Source organism: Branchiostoma belcheri, unplaced genomic scaffold (assembly GCF_001625305.1).
Source record: "Branchiostoma belcheri isolate BF01 breed outbred unplaced genomic scaffold, Haploidv18h27 scaffold169, whole genome shotgun sequence".
Taxonomy (NCBI): Eukaryota; Metazoa; Chordata; class Leptocardii; order Amphioxiformes; family Branchiostomatidae; genus Branchiostoma; species Branchiostoma belcheri.
The window spans coordinates 478780-492275 of record NW_017803146.1 but is presented as its reverse complement, the minus strand read 5'-3'; the positions used below and the strand labels follow the sequence as shown (position 1 = coordinate 492275).

Sequence of the window (13496 nt, the reverse complement as noted above, 5' to 3'; positions counted from 1 at the left end):
AGTGATAGAAGGTTACCTTCACTAGCTGTAGTGATAGAAGGTTTACCTTCACTAGCTGTAGTGATAGAAGGTTTACCTTCACTAGCTGTAGTGATAGAGGGTGGGACTTGCTGTGCCTGCCTGGCGGCCTCCATGGACAGGAACATGGGGTGGTTGAGTGACATGGCGGGGCCGGGTCTCATCCCGCCGGCGTGCTGTGCGGCCACCGCGACCGCAGCTGCAGCCACAGAAGCCTGCGGAGAGGCTAAAAAGGGAGCAGAGTCTAATCAGTTCTTCACCTTAAGGCCACACCAATTAAGCTGTGGTCCACTGTTCATTGTGCTTTTTATGAATAGTTTCATCAGGTTGGTAAGTCACTGAATAAAGAGACTCATTTTACACAACCAAGTGACCAGACCAGTCAGAATTGCCCTGAGAAGGGCGACAGGCCGTCACCCCTTTTCTTTCCAAACCACCTCACTTACTATTTTTTAGTCTTTCAATGAATCTGTAAGCTTAAGTACCATATGTAGCATGTCTTCTCTGTCACTACCAGTGGGAGATTAACTCATTGAGCTGAAACTGGATTGAGATCATCTTTCCTTTCCTCTCAAACTGTAGGAAGAACTATCTCAGCTATTACATGTACATTATCTGCTAACTACTATCTACTATCGACTACTACTACTACTACTACTATTACTACTTCTCAGTGATACTCACCGACAAGAGGTCTGATAGCAGAGGCTGAACATGAGATAGGAGTGAAGTGTGCTGCAGCCTGGGCGGCCTGGTACGTGTGCATGGCCATGGCAGCCTGCGCCGTGTGGTGAGGGTACCGCAGCGCCGCCGCTGGGTCGTAGTAGTACGCCGGCGTGATGGTGGTGTACGGAGGGGTGTGCAGCGGCAGGCTGGCCTGGGGAGGTCTGTGGGACAGCAGGAACTGTGACCTGCAGGTACAGTACAACATCAGCAACAGCAGACATGTACAGTACAACATCAGCAACAGCAGACATGTACAGTACAACATCAGCAACAGCAGCAACAGCAGACATGTACAGTACAACATCAGCAACATCAGCAACAGCAGACATGTACAGTACAACATCAGCAACAGCAGACATGTACAGTACAACATCAGCAACAGCAAACATGTACAGTACAACATCAGCAACAGCAGACATGTACAGTACAATATCAGCAACAGCAAACATGTACAGTACAACATCAGCAACAGCAGACATGTACATGTACAGCACAACATCAGCAACAGCAGACATGTACAGTACACACACACACGCGGGTAAGTTAGCATTGTTGGTCACCTGTCAGGCCTGCTGTCGCTGTGTGCAGCTGTAGAGACAGCCGTGTTGACCGGGTTGGGAGACCCTCGCTGTCTGGGGGGGAGAAACAGGCTGCTGGAGGCCGGCATGCCGGGGGGGTCCCCGCTGTAGTCCAGCAGGGGGCGCGGGGAGTGGGCCACAGGCTGGGGCAGGACTTTAGCTACAGAAAAACAACATTTCTGGTCAGAGGAACACTTTGCAGTGTTAGAAATACCCACCGAAAGTCAGCATTTTGCCGAGGCACTATCAATACTGAAGTAGAAAAATTAAGCAACCTGCAATTTTGCGAACTGAAAAAAATAAGGCTAGGGGTTCACTTTTGTGTTTACTACAGTAACTGACCGCATAATAATTTACTAGTGATTTTGCTTGTATGTAGAATTTGGTATAAGCTATGGGTTTAGGAAGATAAATGACTACATTTGCAGAATGTTGTTCCGAATTGGAGAGCAAAATGTTGACATGCTGCTATGACACTGAAAAATTTTCTACCGTCTTGCTTTGGTACAGTCAAACCTGGCCAAGTAGACCACCCAGGGGACCACTCAAATTTGGCCTACTTGAGCAGGTGGTCTATTTGAAGAAAATCAGACCAACGACCAAGACATCACAAAGATATGGCAGTTTACAAGTATTATCATATTACTAGTATTATGTATTACTAGAGCTGTGTACCTAAACAAATTTTAGGTACAGGTACAGGTACAGGTACACAGGTTTAGGTACAGGTCCGGACCTGAACCTGTACCTGAACAATTCGACCAATTTATATGCTCTTCTGAACTCCTTCAATAACAAAAAAACATAAATAAACTTGATAGTTAAGGTTTATTCTTTGTTTATGGCGAATGCTCAGATAAAATATAGGCTATATATATGTTTTTGTTTTCATGAACACACTGTCCTTACACAGGGACCCATTGTTAACCAGCTATTTACACATTTGCGGTCACAAATAGGCATAAAATTGGTGTGAAATTGTTTAGGTACAGTACCGGTACTGAGGGATTAGGTATTTTGGACCTGTACCTAATCAATTTTACCGGTACAGTATCGGTACTGCGTACCGGTACACAGCTCTATGTATTACTGTATAAACCATTATTGCATCATCATCAAAGTACTTTAGTACATGTATTTTATGACATCCTTTCTTGACTACAACATGCACACAAAAGTATAGTACTAGTGGTTGACAAACACATGAACAAGCAAAACACTGATGTACTTCCAGAAATAAAATATTTATTGCATAGAAGGTACATGTATTTGATTTTTATACAATCATGTACCACAGTAAAAAGCTTTGAAATTTCACAGCTTACTAGTATCTACACTTGGGTGTTTCTAAAACTTAGCCTACATTACGATTTAGAGGTTTTTACAGAAACGATAAGGCGTTCATTTTGTGCTACTACGGGACTTTTTCGAAAACAATGAGACGAGTTACAAAATTCAGCGTCACCCAAGCGTGCAGACAACAACAATCAAAATGGCGCCCCGGCGGCCAACTTCACATCGAGTTACAAACTATGAGAAATGAGGCAAAAATCTGCTTAATTCCGAGGTTGAAATACAATCAAAAGTTTACCGTCATTTGTACTACTGAAAATGTAAAAGCCCCAGTAGCGTGCTAGCACGTGCTACGACTAAGACGAATCGAAAATTTGGGAACCAGGCGTAGTGAAAGAAAATGGCGTCACATTTTTGCGAGTCAACTTTTACGGCAAAAAAATACAATTGAACGTTACTGTTAAAGGCTACAGTGTCTGTAGAACTTTCTCGATGTCACCCTGGATTCCATTACGCTCCCATCCTAGGGCGAAGACGCCGGGCTTCGCTGTAAGCTCGTCTGCGGCCCTGCACATGCAGCGGCGTGCAGCGGCATGGCGTGCCGCATGCAGCGGCTTGAAATTGTTAAAATCCCCACCGTCTGTATGAATCGTTCACCAGACCAGTTGTCGACCAGACTTTTTCTTCAAGTTAATTATGGCGTCCCCACGTTTGTAATTTTCCGAGACGCTTCTTTGGTACAATTAAACCGATCTTTCTCGAAGCTTGTGTGACTTGTTTACAAGATTCTCCACTTGGGATATTTCACCAGCATCATGGGTGAGCAGCTTGTTGAATAAAGAATAAAAACACCTTAAACTCCAAAAACTTTAAGCCCTCAAGTCAATATTAGTAAATATCATTTTCTTTTATTTAAACATCGTGGGCGACAAATAAATTTACATTTTGTACGGTAGATTGTACAGTAGAATCAAACTGCACGTCAAGTTTTCACCCATATTACAGTAGTCTGTTCCAATGACCCAACATCGTGACCCCCGGCGCCATCTTGAATCGCTCGGCCGGGCAAAACACAACGTAAACAGGCCGATTCTCCCCATAAATCCCCGCAAGTTTTTATTAAAAGTCGATATAGACACACTTTTAAAAATGATGCGGTCGTCATGGGAAGGTTTTGGTCGCGCGTGGTCCCGACTCGAGCTGGCCGCGGTCGCGTCAGGAAGGTGGTCTACTTGGGCAGGGTGCTTAATGCTTGTGCCTATGGGAAAATATTTTCGGGACCGGAGAAAACCGGTCTATTTGGCCAGTAGGTCGTCTTGACAAGGTGGTCGCATGGGCAGGTTTGACTGTATATCACATTAAAACTTAGATGTGAGTGGGTTATACAAGATTGTACATTTTGGATTGTGACACAACCATCAAAGTGTTTATGCTGTTACTAAACTTTATGTACTGGTAAGGCCACACCAATTTAATTTGTTGTTTCTCGAATTCGCCCTGTCCATTTTTTTCTGATTTGCAAGTAAAAAAAAAACTTTTTAGGTTCTTAATCAACTGCAAAATGCACAATAAAAGACATATTTTGGCTGGTACGGTTGAAGTTAGTCCAGGACCTCTTCTTCCTAGTTCTTTAAGTTTTTCAATGTAACAATTGAAAGCAACTTTCTTCCCTTTAAAGTTCAAAATATGTTGTTTTAATTATAAACCAGCCCGGTATGTTGACTTCATTGCTCATATTGTTACATTTCCAGCTATCACCGGGTGCCTAGGGCCTATTTTTTTTTATTTCGCCCTGTCGCTTCATATTTTTCCTGAAAAAAATCTGAGAAACAACAAGTTAAATTGCTGTGGCCTAAAATAAGCACGTCTGCGCGAAACACGTAATGTATTGTACATGGCACTTCAGCAGAACGTCTCATATAAGGTCGTACTAGCGCATATAAGGTTAACACCCCGTTTATAGTTTCCAAATGTTATGTAGGAAAATATATCCTTTGCAACAGGCAAAATTCTGATGCAACGTTGACCAAAAAGCCACCGAAAATCGTGAAAATACAGGGTTCTGCGTAGGCGCAGTACGTTCTGCCGACGTTCTCCTAAAGCACATCACCACTGAGACTGAGCCTCACCAATCGGGATGCTGGCTGACGACACAGCTGAGGAGTGGGAGGAGCTGGGGGAAAAGGTCACGGCTGACGCTGATGTGGACTGGTGCAGGGAGACCTGGGTAACTGTCGCATCTGTACAGCATGGGACAGCACACTGTTAGTATCCACCAGTACAAATTTTACTTTAGCATAGTAATTGTACATTAGTGCTGTAGTGGTGACAGTGGTTGCGTGTACCACCACTGTGACAGTGGTAGTGTGTACATGTGGGCTACAGTACTTACTCTGTGTGGAGACAGTGGTAGTGTGTACATGTGGGCTACAGTACTTACTCTGTGTGGAGACAGTGGTAGTGTGTACATGTGGGCTACAGTACTTACTCTGTGTGGAAACAGTGGTAGTGTGTACATGTGGGCTACAGTGCTTACTCTGTGTGGAGACAGTGGTAGTGTGTACATGTGGGCTACAGTACTTACTCTGTGTGGAGACAGTGGTCGTGTGTACATGTGGGCTACAGTGCTTACTCTGTGTGGAGACAGTGGTAGTGTGTACATGTGGGCTACAGTACTTACTCTGTGTGGAGACAGTGGTAGTGTGTACATGTGGGCTACAGTGCTTACTTTGTGTGGAGACAGTGGTAGTGTGTACATGTGGGCTACAGTGCTTACTCTGTGTGGAGACAGTGGTAGTGTGTACATGTGGGCTACAGTACTTACTCTGTGTGGAGACAGTGGTGGTGACAGTAGTAGTGTGTACCTGTGGGCTACAGTACTTACTCTGTGTGGAGACAGTAGTAGTAACAGTTGTAGTATGAGCCATCATGGGGGCTACAGTAGCGGCTGTGACAGCTGGCTTGTGCTGGGGCATGCCGATGACATGTGAGACCTGTAGTGACCTGGGGGGGAGGGTGGGGAGGTGTGGGGAGGCCGTCCCCTCCCCCCTCACCAATCCAACACCATGGGGAGGGAATACAGCTGCCCTGTAACATACAGTGTGCATGGGGGTTATGTACAGTCCCTGTTATGGCATGCAATACAATTTCAGGGCAGCAAAAATATTCTGGATGAGGAAATTGGTCTCATATTGACATTTACTACACATTTTATACTTGAATACATACAAGTTACATGTGACGTCTCTTTATTTGAGTACCACCCGGAAATAGCTGGAACCAGTCTACAATACAAAACAAGCAACCATTTTCCGTCAGCAACATCAGATTTTTAACACACAGGTACCAGTTTGCTATAGGATACGGTTGATTCAACTTACATGTACATACACGACTGGGCAGAAAATTGACTTTGAAAATGCTATTTTGCTGCCCAGAAATTGCATAGAATAAATTGTACATGAACCATTAGTCTCTAAAATTGTTGCATTCACACACAGAAATAGACAAGCATAATTTATCATAATCATAGTCGAACACCAAAATACAATGTTTTCTGAATTACTATCTTCAACAGCTGATCTTCAACAACGATTTTTATTCAATATTGCAATTGACAATCATACACCCTTTGTACTACATGTAGTTCTTTAGACCATACCAATTTAATTTGTTGGTTCTCCGATTTTTCAGAAAAAATATGAAGCGACAGGGCGAAAAAAAGTAAAAAAATAATAACAGGTCTGGGCATCCTATTATAGCCCCAAATGCTACGATAGGAGCCGTGAAGTCAACACAAAAGGCTAGAATTTTGAAATCTTAACCAAACCACTGGATTAATAGATGGAAAAACTGTAACAACTAGGACGAAAAGGACTTTCCTCAACTGTTGGGGGCAAAACATGAGCATTTCTTAGTTGATTCAGAATCAGAGATTTTTTTTTTTTTGCAAATCAGAAAAAAAGAAGAGGCGATTCTGACTGAGAACCATCAAATTAAATTGGTGTGGCCTTATTGTTATTGAACACCAAAACCATGAGAACCGTGTGAGGTGCTGTCCCTGTGCTGACCTGTGCTGTTCCGGTCCTGAGGTGACAGCAGGAGAAGGTGTCCGGGTACAGCTGGTGGTGATGATGGGGGGTGTGCTGCTGCCACCAACAGCTCTCGCCTGCAGACAGCATGGATACATACAGTCATTATTCAACATTATATTTTTCATCTTTTTCATGGCAAACACTTCAACACAATCCATAAGAAACAGGGCGAGCAGACTAACATTTGACTTAGGATTAGGAGCTCCCAACAGTTGGGCATACCAAAAAAATCCTGTTGCAGCACATGTACAGTCATGTACATGTGTATACAGATCATCCTATCAAAAGTATCTTAATCCTCCTTCAAAGATTAAAAAAAAAAACTTCTGCAGTTCCAGTGGAAGCTGCTAGGAGGCCTAAACTCATGGCACTTATTCCTGATAACAATAATGGCTATCTAGCCCCAGTTGTACAGTGCAAGCATGTCTAACCCTCAGAAAATGGGGAACAACAGACAATAAACCGGACAGTTCAGTTCATTTAGTACAGTTCTACCATACAATGTGTGGCACAATGGCAGCGTGCGCGACTCGGAATCAAGAGGTCCCAGGTTCGAGTCCTGACATGCCACCGATCTTGTGCCCTTGGGAAAGGCACTTTACACGACTTTCCTCACTAGACTCAAGTGAAAATGAGTAATGTCCAGTATTTGTTTCTACGTGCGGGACACAACACCAGCAACAGCTGCCTCTGTTCCGCTTGTATTGCACTGTTGCAATTTCAATAAATCAAATCAAATCAAATTAAATCAAAATCTTAATTCTTGACCATATCATGAAATATTCAAAACACTAAGCTGAGCTGCAGTACAGTAACAAGCTGCCAGGTGGCCTAAAATCCAATCATTTCAAAGTCTCATGTAAGCCCTGTAGTAAAATTGCTGTACCTGAACTTTAACCTGTGGTGGAATAGCTTGTGTCTGGACCAGTCCAACTGAGGGGGTGGACACAGGGAAGGCGCTCGCTCCAGCCGAGGGTGGACGTAACACGGTGGTCACACTTCCCTTGGCAGCAGGTGTCAGGCTGGCAGCTGCAGCTGCACCTGCAGGCACACATGACAATTCTCTGTCTCAAACACCTGCTTCTACATGTATGATACAATAATTCAACTAGCTTGTTACTTGACTTGTGTTTTTCGTGGCCTACATGACTTGTGTTTTTCGTGGCCCTGAAGAACATATAGTGTGTGTGACATACTTACCTCTGGGTACGTGACTTGTAAAGCTGTACAGACAGACTAGTGGGGATGTGTGTGACAGACTCACCTCTGGGTACATGACTTGTAAAGCTGTACAGACAGACTAGTGGGGATGTGTGTGACAGACTCACCTCTGGGTACATGACTTGTAAAGCTGTACAGACAGACTAGTGGGGATGTGTGACATACTCACCTCTGGGTACATGACTTGTAAAGCCGTGGACAGGCAGACTAGCGGGGATGTGAGTGCCGAGGTGAGGCTGGATGGATCCGCGGGACAGGGGGGGTCCAGGCTGTGCGTGTCCCAGCAGCGGCAGGTGTCCCATCCCCCCCACAGCGGCCAGGTGTGCCAGGCTGTGTGCGGGGCTGGGGCCCTCAGACTTGTGGGACTGGGTGGGGTGGACTGTGGTCTGGTTGGAGTTTGTAGCTGGGACGATCAGGCGTGTTGGTACCATGGGCTTTCCCGTCTAATAAAAATAATGGGTTAATATTAGGATTGATAATACTCATCATAACAGTAGTCTTTCTTAATATACAAACTTAATCACTCATTCAATCAACACTCTGGGCAGTAAAACAAACAACATTAATTCTGGATTAAGAAATCTTTTTGTCATTTACTTCCATTTCTTAGCATGTTTTTGTCATCATTTCATTCTTGAATGTTTGACATAGCCCCAAAGATACTGTAAATGCATTTGTGTTGGCGAGGACTAAATTTAGCGCAGCAGAGCAAATAAAGAGATCAAAACAATAAACAACTACTGCTAAGGAGAACCAGTAACATTTCAGATCCCAGCAATTATGTTTTTTGATCAAAATATTTGTGGATATGCCCCTTTTCAGACGTATTAATCTTCCTCGGGAATTGTCGTTGCATGTGGCCCCATGGCATGCACGCTAAGATTTTTGTACACAGTTGACACAGGATTCAGTGTCTCATAATATTATTCATTATTAATAAATTCAATGTCAGTATAGCATTATAATAATTTTGATACTCTGAACAATAACGCATAAATATTTTTTTTCTTGAAGAAGACTTCTTTGTCGCCCTGATGCCTGAAATTGCGTTGGATGCCTTTCAGGCTCAGGGACTATCAAAGCTAAATTTGAAGCCCATACACCTGTTCCTACATGTAGTACGTATACACATACCTTGAGAAAGCTGGACTCCACATGTACTTGTACATGCGGCACCATCCTGGGAGGTTCAGGTTTAGGTGCTGGCTGGTCCTCCTGTTCTTTAGACTGGCCATGAGAGGAGCCTTCTGTTGGTGGGTCACTTCCACCACCGGGTGGGGAGGGTCGGGGGGCACTCATCGTCCAGTCTGGTCAACTCTGGTCAAGACTGGTGCAGTGTTGCTGTATCTTAATGATGATAAAAGACCTTCATTGTACATTCATGCCACGACGGGCTAGGTACAGGTCAAGACTTAAAGACACAAAACAAATTTGTCTCGGTTGTGATGATGATGTCAGGTTGCAGTTTGTAAATGTTAGCACAATATTCATGTTTCTTATTTGTGATGCAGTCAAAATAATGTTTGTGTACATAATTTTCAGCTATTTTTTCTCGTTAATTTCTAACATGTCGAATTGTCAATGGTGCATTTTTGCTAGTGTCGGTCAGGAAACCTAAAAGGAGAACCCTGGGAAACCTTTTTTTTCAAAATCAGGGCCTACTACTACTGTACTAGTGCTACTGGTAGTAACTGAGGGGGGGCTGTGGTAATCAGGATTGGACAAGTCCCATTGCCCACTTGCCCAGGGCAAGTAAAAGTACTGTTCGGGCAAGGGAATATCCCTCTGTACTTGCCAAATTGGGCGAGTAGATTTTTTGGACGCAAAATACATGTATAGCCGCTATGGTGTTTGGAACAAAATTACTCGTTTTTGCCATACTGATATTAATGCCATTTTGTCAGAAAATCCATTGCATGTCTCAAACCACCTTGTTTTGATAAATAAAGCATGCAGCATCATAAACTCTAAAATAAAATAATTTCCTTGCTGGTATTAAAAATGCAAATAAAAAATGTCATGTATTTTTGGACAAGTAAAAAGTTGATTCGGGCAAGTGGAAATGACCATGTACTCCATGTAGTACTTGTCGGGGGGGGGGGAGGTTACTGTGTTGGCCCTATGAACTGCGTCTGGCACCCAGGTAACTACTAGTTCATGTCTGGTCTACTTTAGTTTTAGTATGTGACTGTGTGTGCTGTGAGTGTGAAAGGACACGCCACTCCGCGGTGGGGTGGGAGGGGGGCGGAACTGTGGTACAGGCGGGCCCAGCTTTCCTCCACACCGTGAACGTAGTCTATATTACCACGGGAAGGGGGGTGGATCTGACACTACCACATCTTTCATCTCAACCTCAGTACTTAAATATTGTTACATAATTTTTGTAAAGTTCTAGTCACAGGAACACTGACTGAAGAAAAAGACTCGTCACAGAGCGCCACACATACACACGCCACAAACGGCACATTTCCCAGAGAACACGGTATCCAAAAACCACCAAACTACACACATAAGATCTGTATTGTATCATAACTCACCTCACGAAAGGAAAACGAAGTCCTCTCCACTATACAGCAGAAAAGAGAAGGGTTTTCACGACAAAGCTTCTGCCGCTTCCACAGTTAGCATTCCACTGCAACGTCGTTCCCTCCCTTATTGGAACATGTAACGACGCGTGTGATTGGTCAAGAATATTACACTGTCCGTGATTGGACAAAGCAACCGTCAGGGCCTGGCAGCCGTCCAAGAATCATTTAACCTCCAAGCAGATGTTGGGGTGGAAGAGATTGTAACATTTTTACGACTGACGGACTTATCTGACGGCTATTTACGCCAACCTTTAGCAGAATGTTGACGGACAATAGTGCGGGCCCATAATAAAGTGACTGTCAGTAAAAACCGGGAAGTCTTGACACGTCGTTTACGATCTTCCACCCATCTACTTGAAGATCACAGGTCACGACAGAAGAGTCGATTTTTAAGGGGTGTACTACACGATGTTTTTTTTTTTTCTTTTAAAGAAGACAACTCCCTATGGCTATCAAAGTGTTGATAATTCTTGACATAAAAACGAATTTGTACAATTTATTAAACTACAGTATTCAGATATCTTATTTCTCGTTGGGAAATAAATGTTTTTTGAGTAATCGGCACCTGTTTCATATGTTAGTACGCTCCAACCTTAGGCAACATCATGTAAATTTTATGGATCAAAGCATCTCAGACACCAAATCTAATGCGATAGGGCGAAAAAAGGCAAGCAAAAAAAAGGAGATTCCATTATAAAATTCATAAACCTTGACATATAAAAAGAAATGATAACGTTACGTCCATGGGCCAGACCCCCAAATTTCACATATGGGTACCACCTGAGGTGGCAAATTCTCATCATGGTTTTTGAAAAGTAGGAATATTTTTGATGATAGCCGTTGCACATAAGTAGCTTTAACCTTGCTATCTGACCTTGAACTTTGACCTAATATGGACCGTGCCTTTATAATGCAAAGGTGAGTGGTAAATAATCAAATATGGATATTTCTCAACATAACTTCAATGTATTATATTGTGCCAAGTTTACTGTCAGGACAGGAAGAGCTATCTGTCCCCAAGAAGTCAAGACCACAGCATGTTCAGGACAAAATATACAAAAACCAGAAGTTCAGCTGCAGTACGAAGGTCATCCACCAGGAGGCCCATATTTGATCTTTGTCTTCCTACAACCTACATGTACCAACAGACCAAATATCATCATCATCCATGAAGGCCTTTTGAAGTTATGCTGACTACAAATGTGCAGAAACACGCACACACACACACATACCAAAAACAATACCTCCATTTTTCATGGAGGTAACAAAACTTACCAAATGCAATCAAAAATATGAAATTCCATCCTTACACCACAGTATCTGTGTAAACACTACTGATAAACATGCTTCATATGCTGTTTCTTTGGTGATTTATTGCATCAATGTAATACATCACATCAAAGATGACACAAATTATTTTGCCCATAATTCTGGCATTGTATTTTACCATCTATTCCATCTAAAAGACCTTGTTTAAGAACAGAACATCTAAATGTAGTGGAAGGAAAATAAAACCATCTCTACTCTAGAGAAAACTTTCCACTACCGCTCCGAATAATCAGTCCTGGGATACGTATATCATACGTACGTATTATTCTCAAAATCCTATATCCAGTATATAATCTCTCATCACCTATGGAACTCTACCATTTTGGTCAGTATTTACCACAAAATTATTAGGCATGGAACAGCCTTACAAATATTTCTATAGCTCCCTCCACCTATTCCTGTATTACTGCATCTTTGCAAAGTGAGATCCATGGCAAATATACAAGCCAAAAAAAATTAATACTGCTCAATACTTGAGTCTCCACTTACAATAATGTACAAGTGATGTGGTCTGAAATATATCAATTTTGGAAGAAACAAGTAACCATGTAATATTGTCATGTGGCACAAGTCTAAACTGTTTAAATGTTAGCAACAGTTCATCTGTGATACAGACAACTTTGGGTCACCTGGACAGTTGCATAGGTAACTATGTGAGTAATACAGGTCGAGCACAGAAATAAAGAAGTAAAAATGATAACTTTCCAAGTTCTGAGTACTATGCTATCACTAACATAAAAACAGCAGAGGAAAAAAATGTCAAGAAATGTACAGACTTCTCTCTGCCTAGTTGTAAAGATTAACATTCCACCGACAGACACCTTTGTTTTCTCAATTAAATACACACAGGTTCCTCTTCCCTTGTCCAAATGATCTCTTGCTCTCTATGTAATATTTGTGGTCATTTACAGATGAGTGAGTGATAAAATAAGAGCCTACGTTATACTGGAGCTGCTATGTAAAGCCTGTCACACATTCAGAACATTCCCTGGAACCAACCAAGGTTGGCTGAACTTATCTTGAAAGTTCATCTGTGTTGGTAGAAATCATTATGAAGCAAGTTTAAACTGTAATTTCCAACACAAAAAATTGTATTCACCCAAATTTTTGACTGTGCAACTCCAGTCTTTGTCAAGGAATGAGCAATCCACCGCTTCCGTGACGTCACGCAGATAACACAATTGTGACTCCGTGAGCAGTGGATCATAGGTTGCAGAAAGTCTGTGGCGCCCCCCGTCTCTGTTGAGTCCAATTTTTTGTGTTGGAAATTACAGTTTAAACTTGCTTCATAAGGTTGGCTGAAGTTTGGGAGCAGTCTGACCAGATTTAGGCCACACCTACATTTTGATATGAATTGAATTTGAGTCAAATTTGACTGCCAAATACGCCCCAATCAACTCCCAATCACCAGCCAACAATGGCCGACACTCCCATCCACACCCAAATGTTTTAAATTTTATCATTTGGTTGGCGCAGCCAAACTGTAGCCAACCTGGCTGAACACCAGCCAACCTTACTTTAAGGCCACAGCATTTAAATTTTATGGATGACATCCTCCACAGACTCCAAATCTAATGCGAACGGGCGAAAAAAAAAAGGCAGGCCGAAAAAACAAGATTCCTACATTTTAAAACTTTGACTCAATCATT

At 42.6% G+C, this 13496-nt stretch overlaps 1 protein-coding gene across 3 annotated transcripts in view; it reads right to left on the bottom strand.

Moving 5' to 3' along the window:
• The window catches only part of LOC109466545 (histone deacetylase complex subunit SAP130-A-like), a 20454-nt gene extending 9842 nt beyond the window's left edge, over positions 1-10612 (bottom strand). The window contains exons 1-10 of one of the 3 annotated variants that reach the window (XM_019764276.1): positions 10468-10612; positions 9065-9277; positions 8100-8373; positions 7596-7750; positions 6686-6783; positions 5440-5702; positions 4745-4855; positions 1305-1482; positions 703-929; positions 77-244 (exon numbers count right to left, since the gene is read on the bottom strand). In XM_019764276.1, the coding sequence (XP_019619835.1) occupies positions 77-244; positions 703-929; positions 1305-1482; positions 4745-4855; positions 5440-5702; positions 6686-6783; positions 7596-7750; positions 8100-8373; positions 9065-9229 (1639 nt within the window). In that variant the 5' untranslated portion in view covers positions 9230-9277; positions 10468-10612. The other 2 variants (XM_019764277.1, XM_019764278.1) reach the window with 2 other exon arrangements.
• Between the last annotated feature and the right edge of the window lie 2884 nt (positions 10613-13496).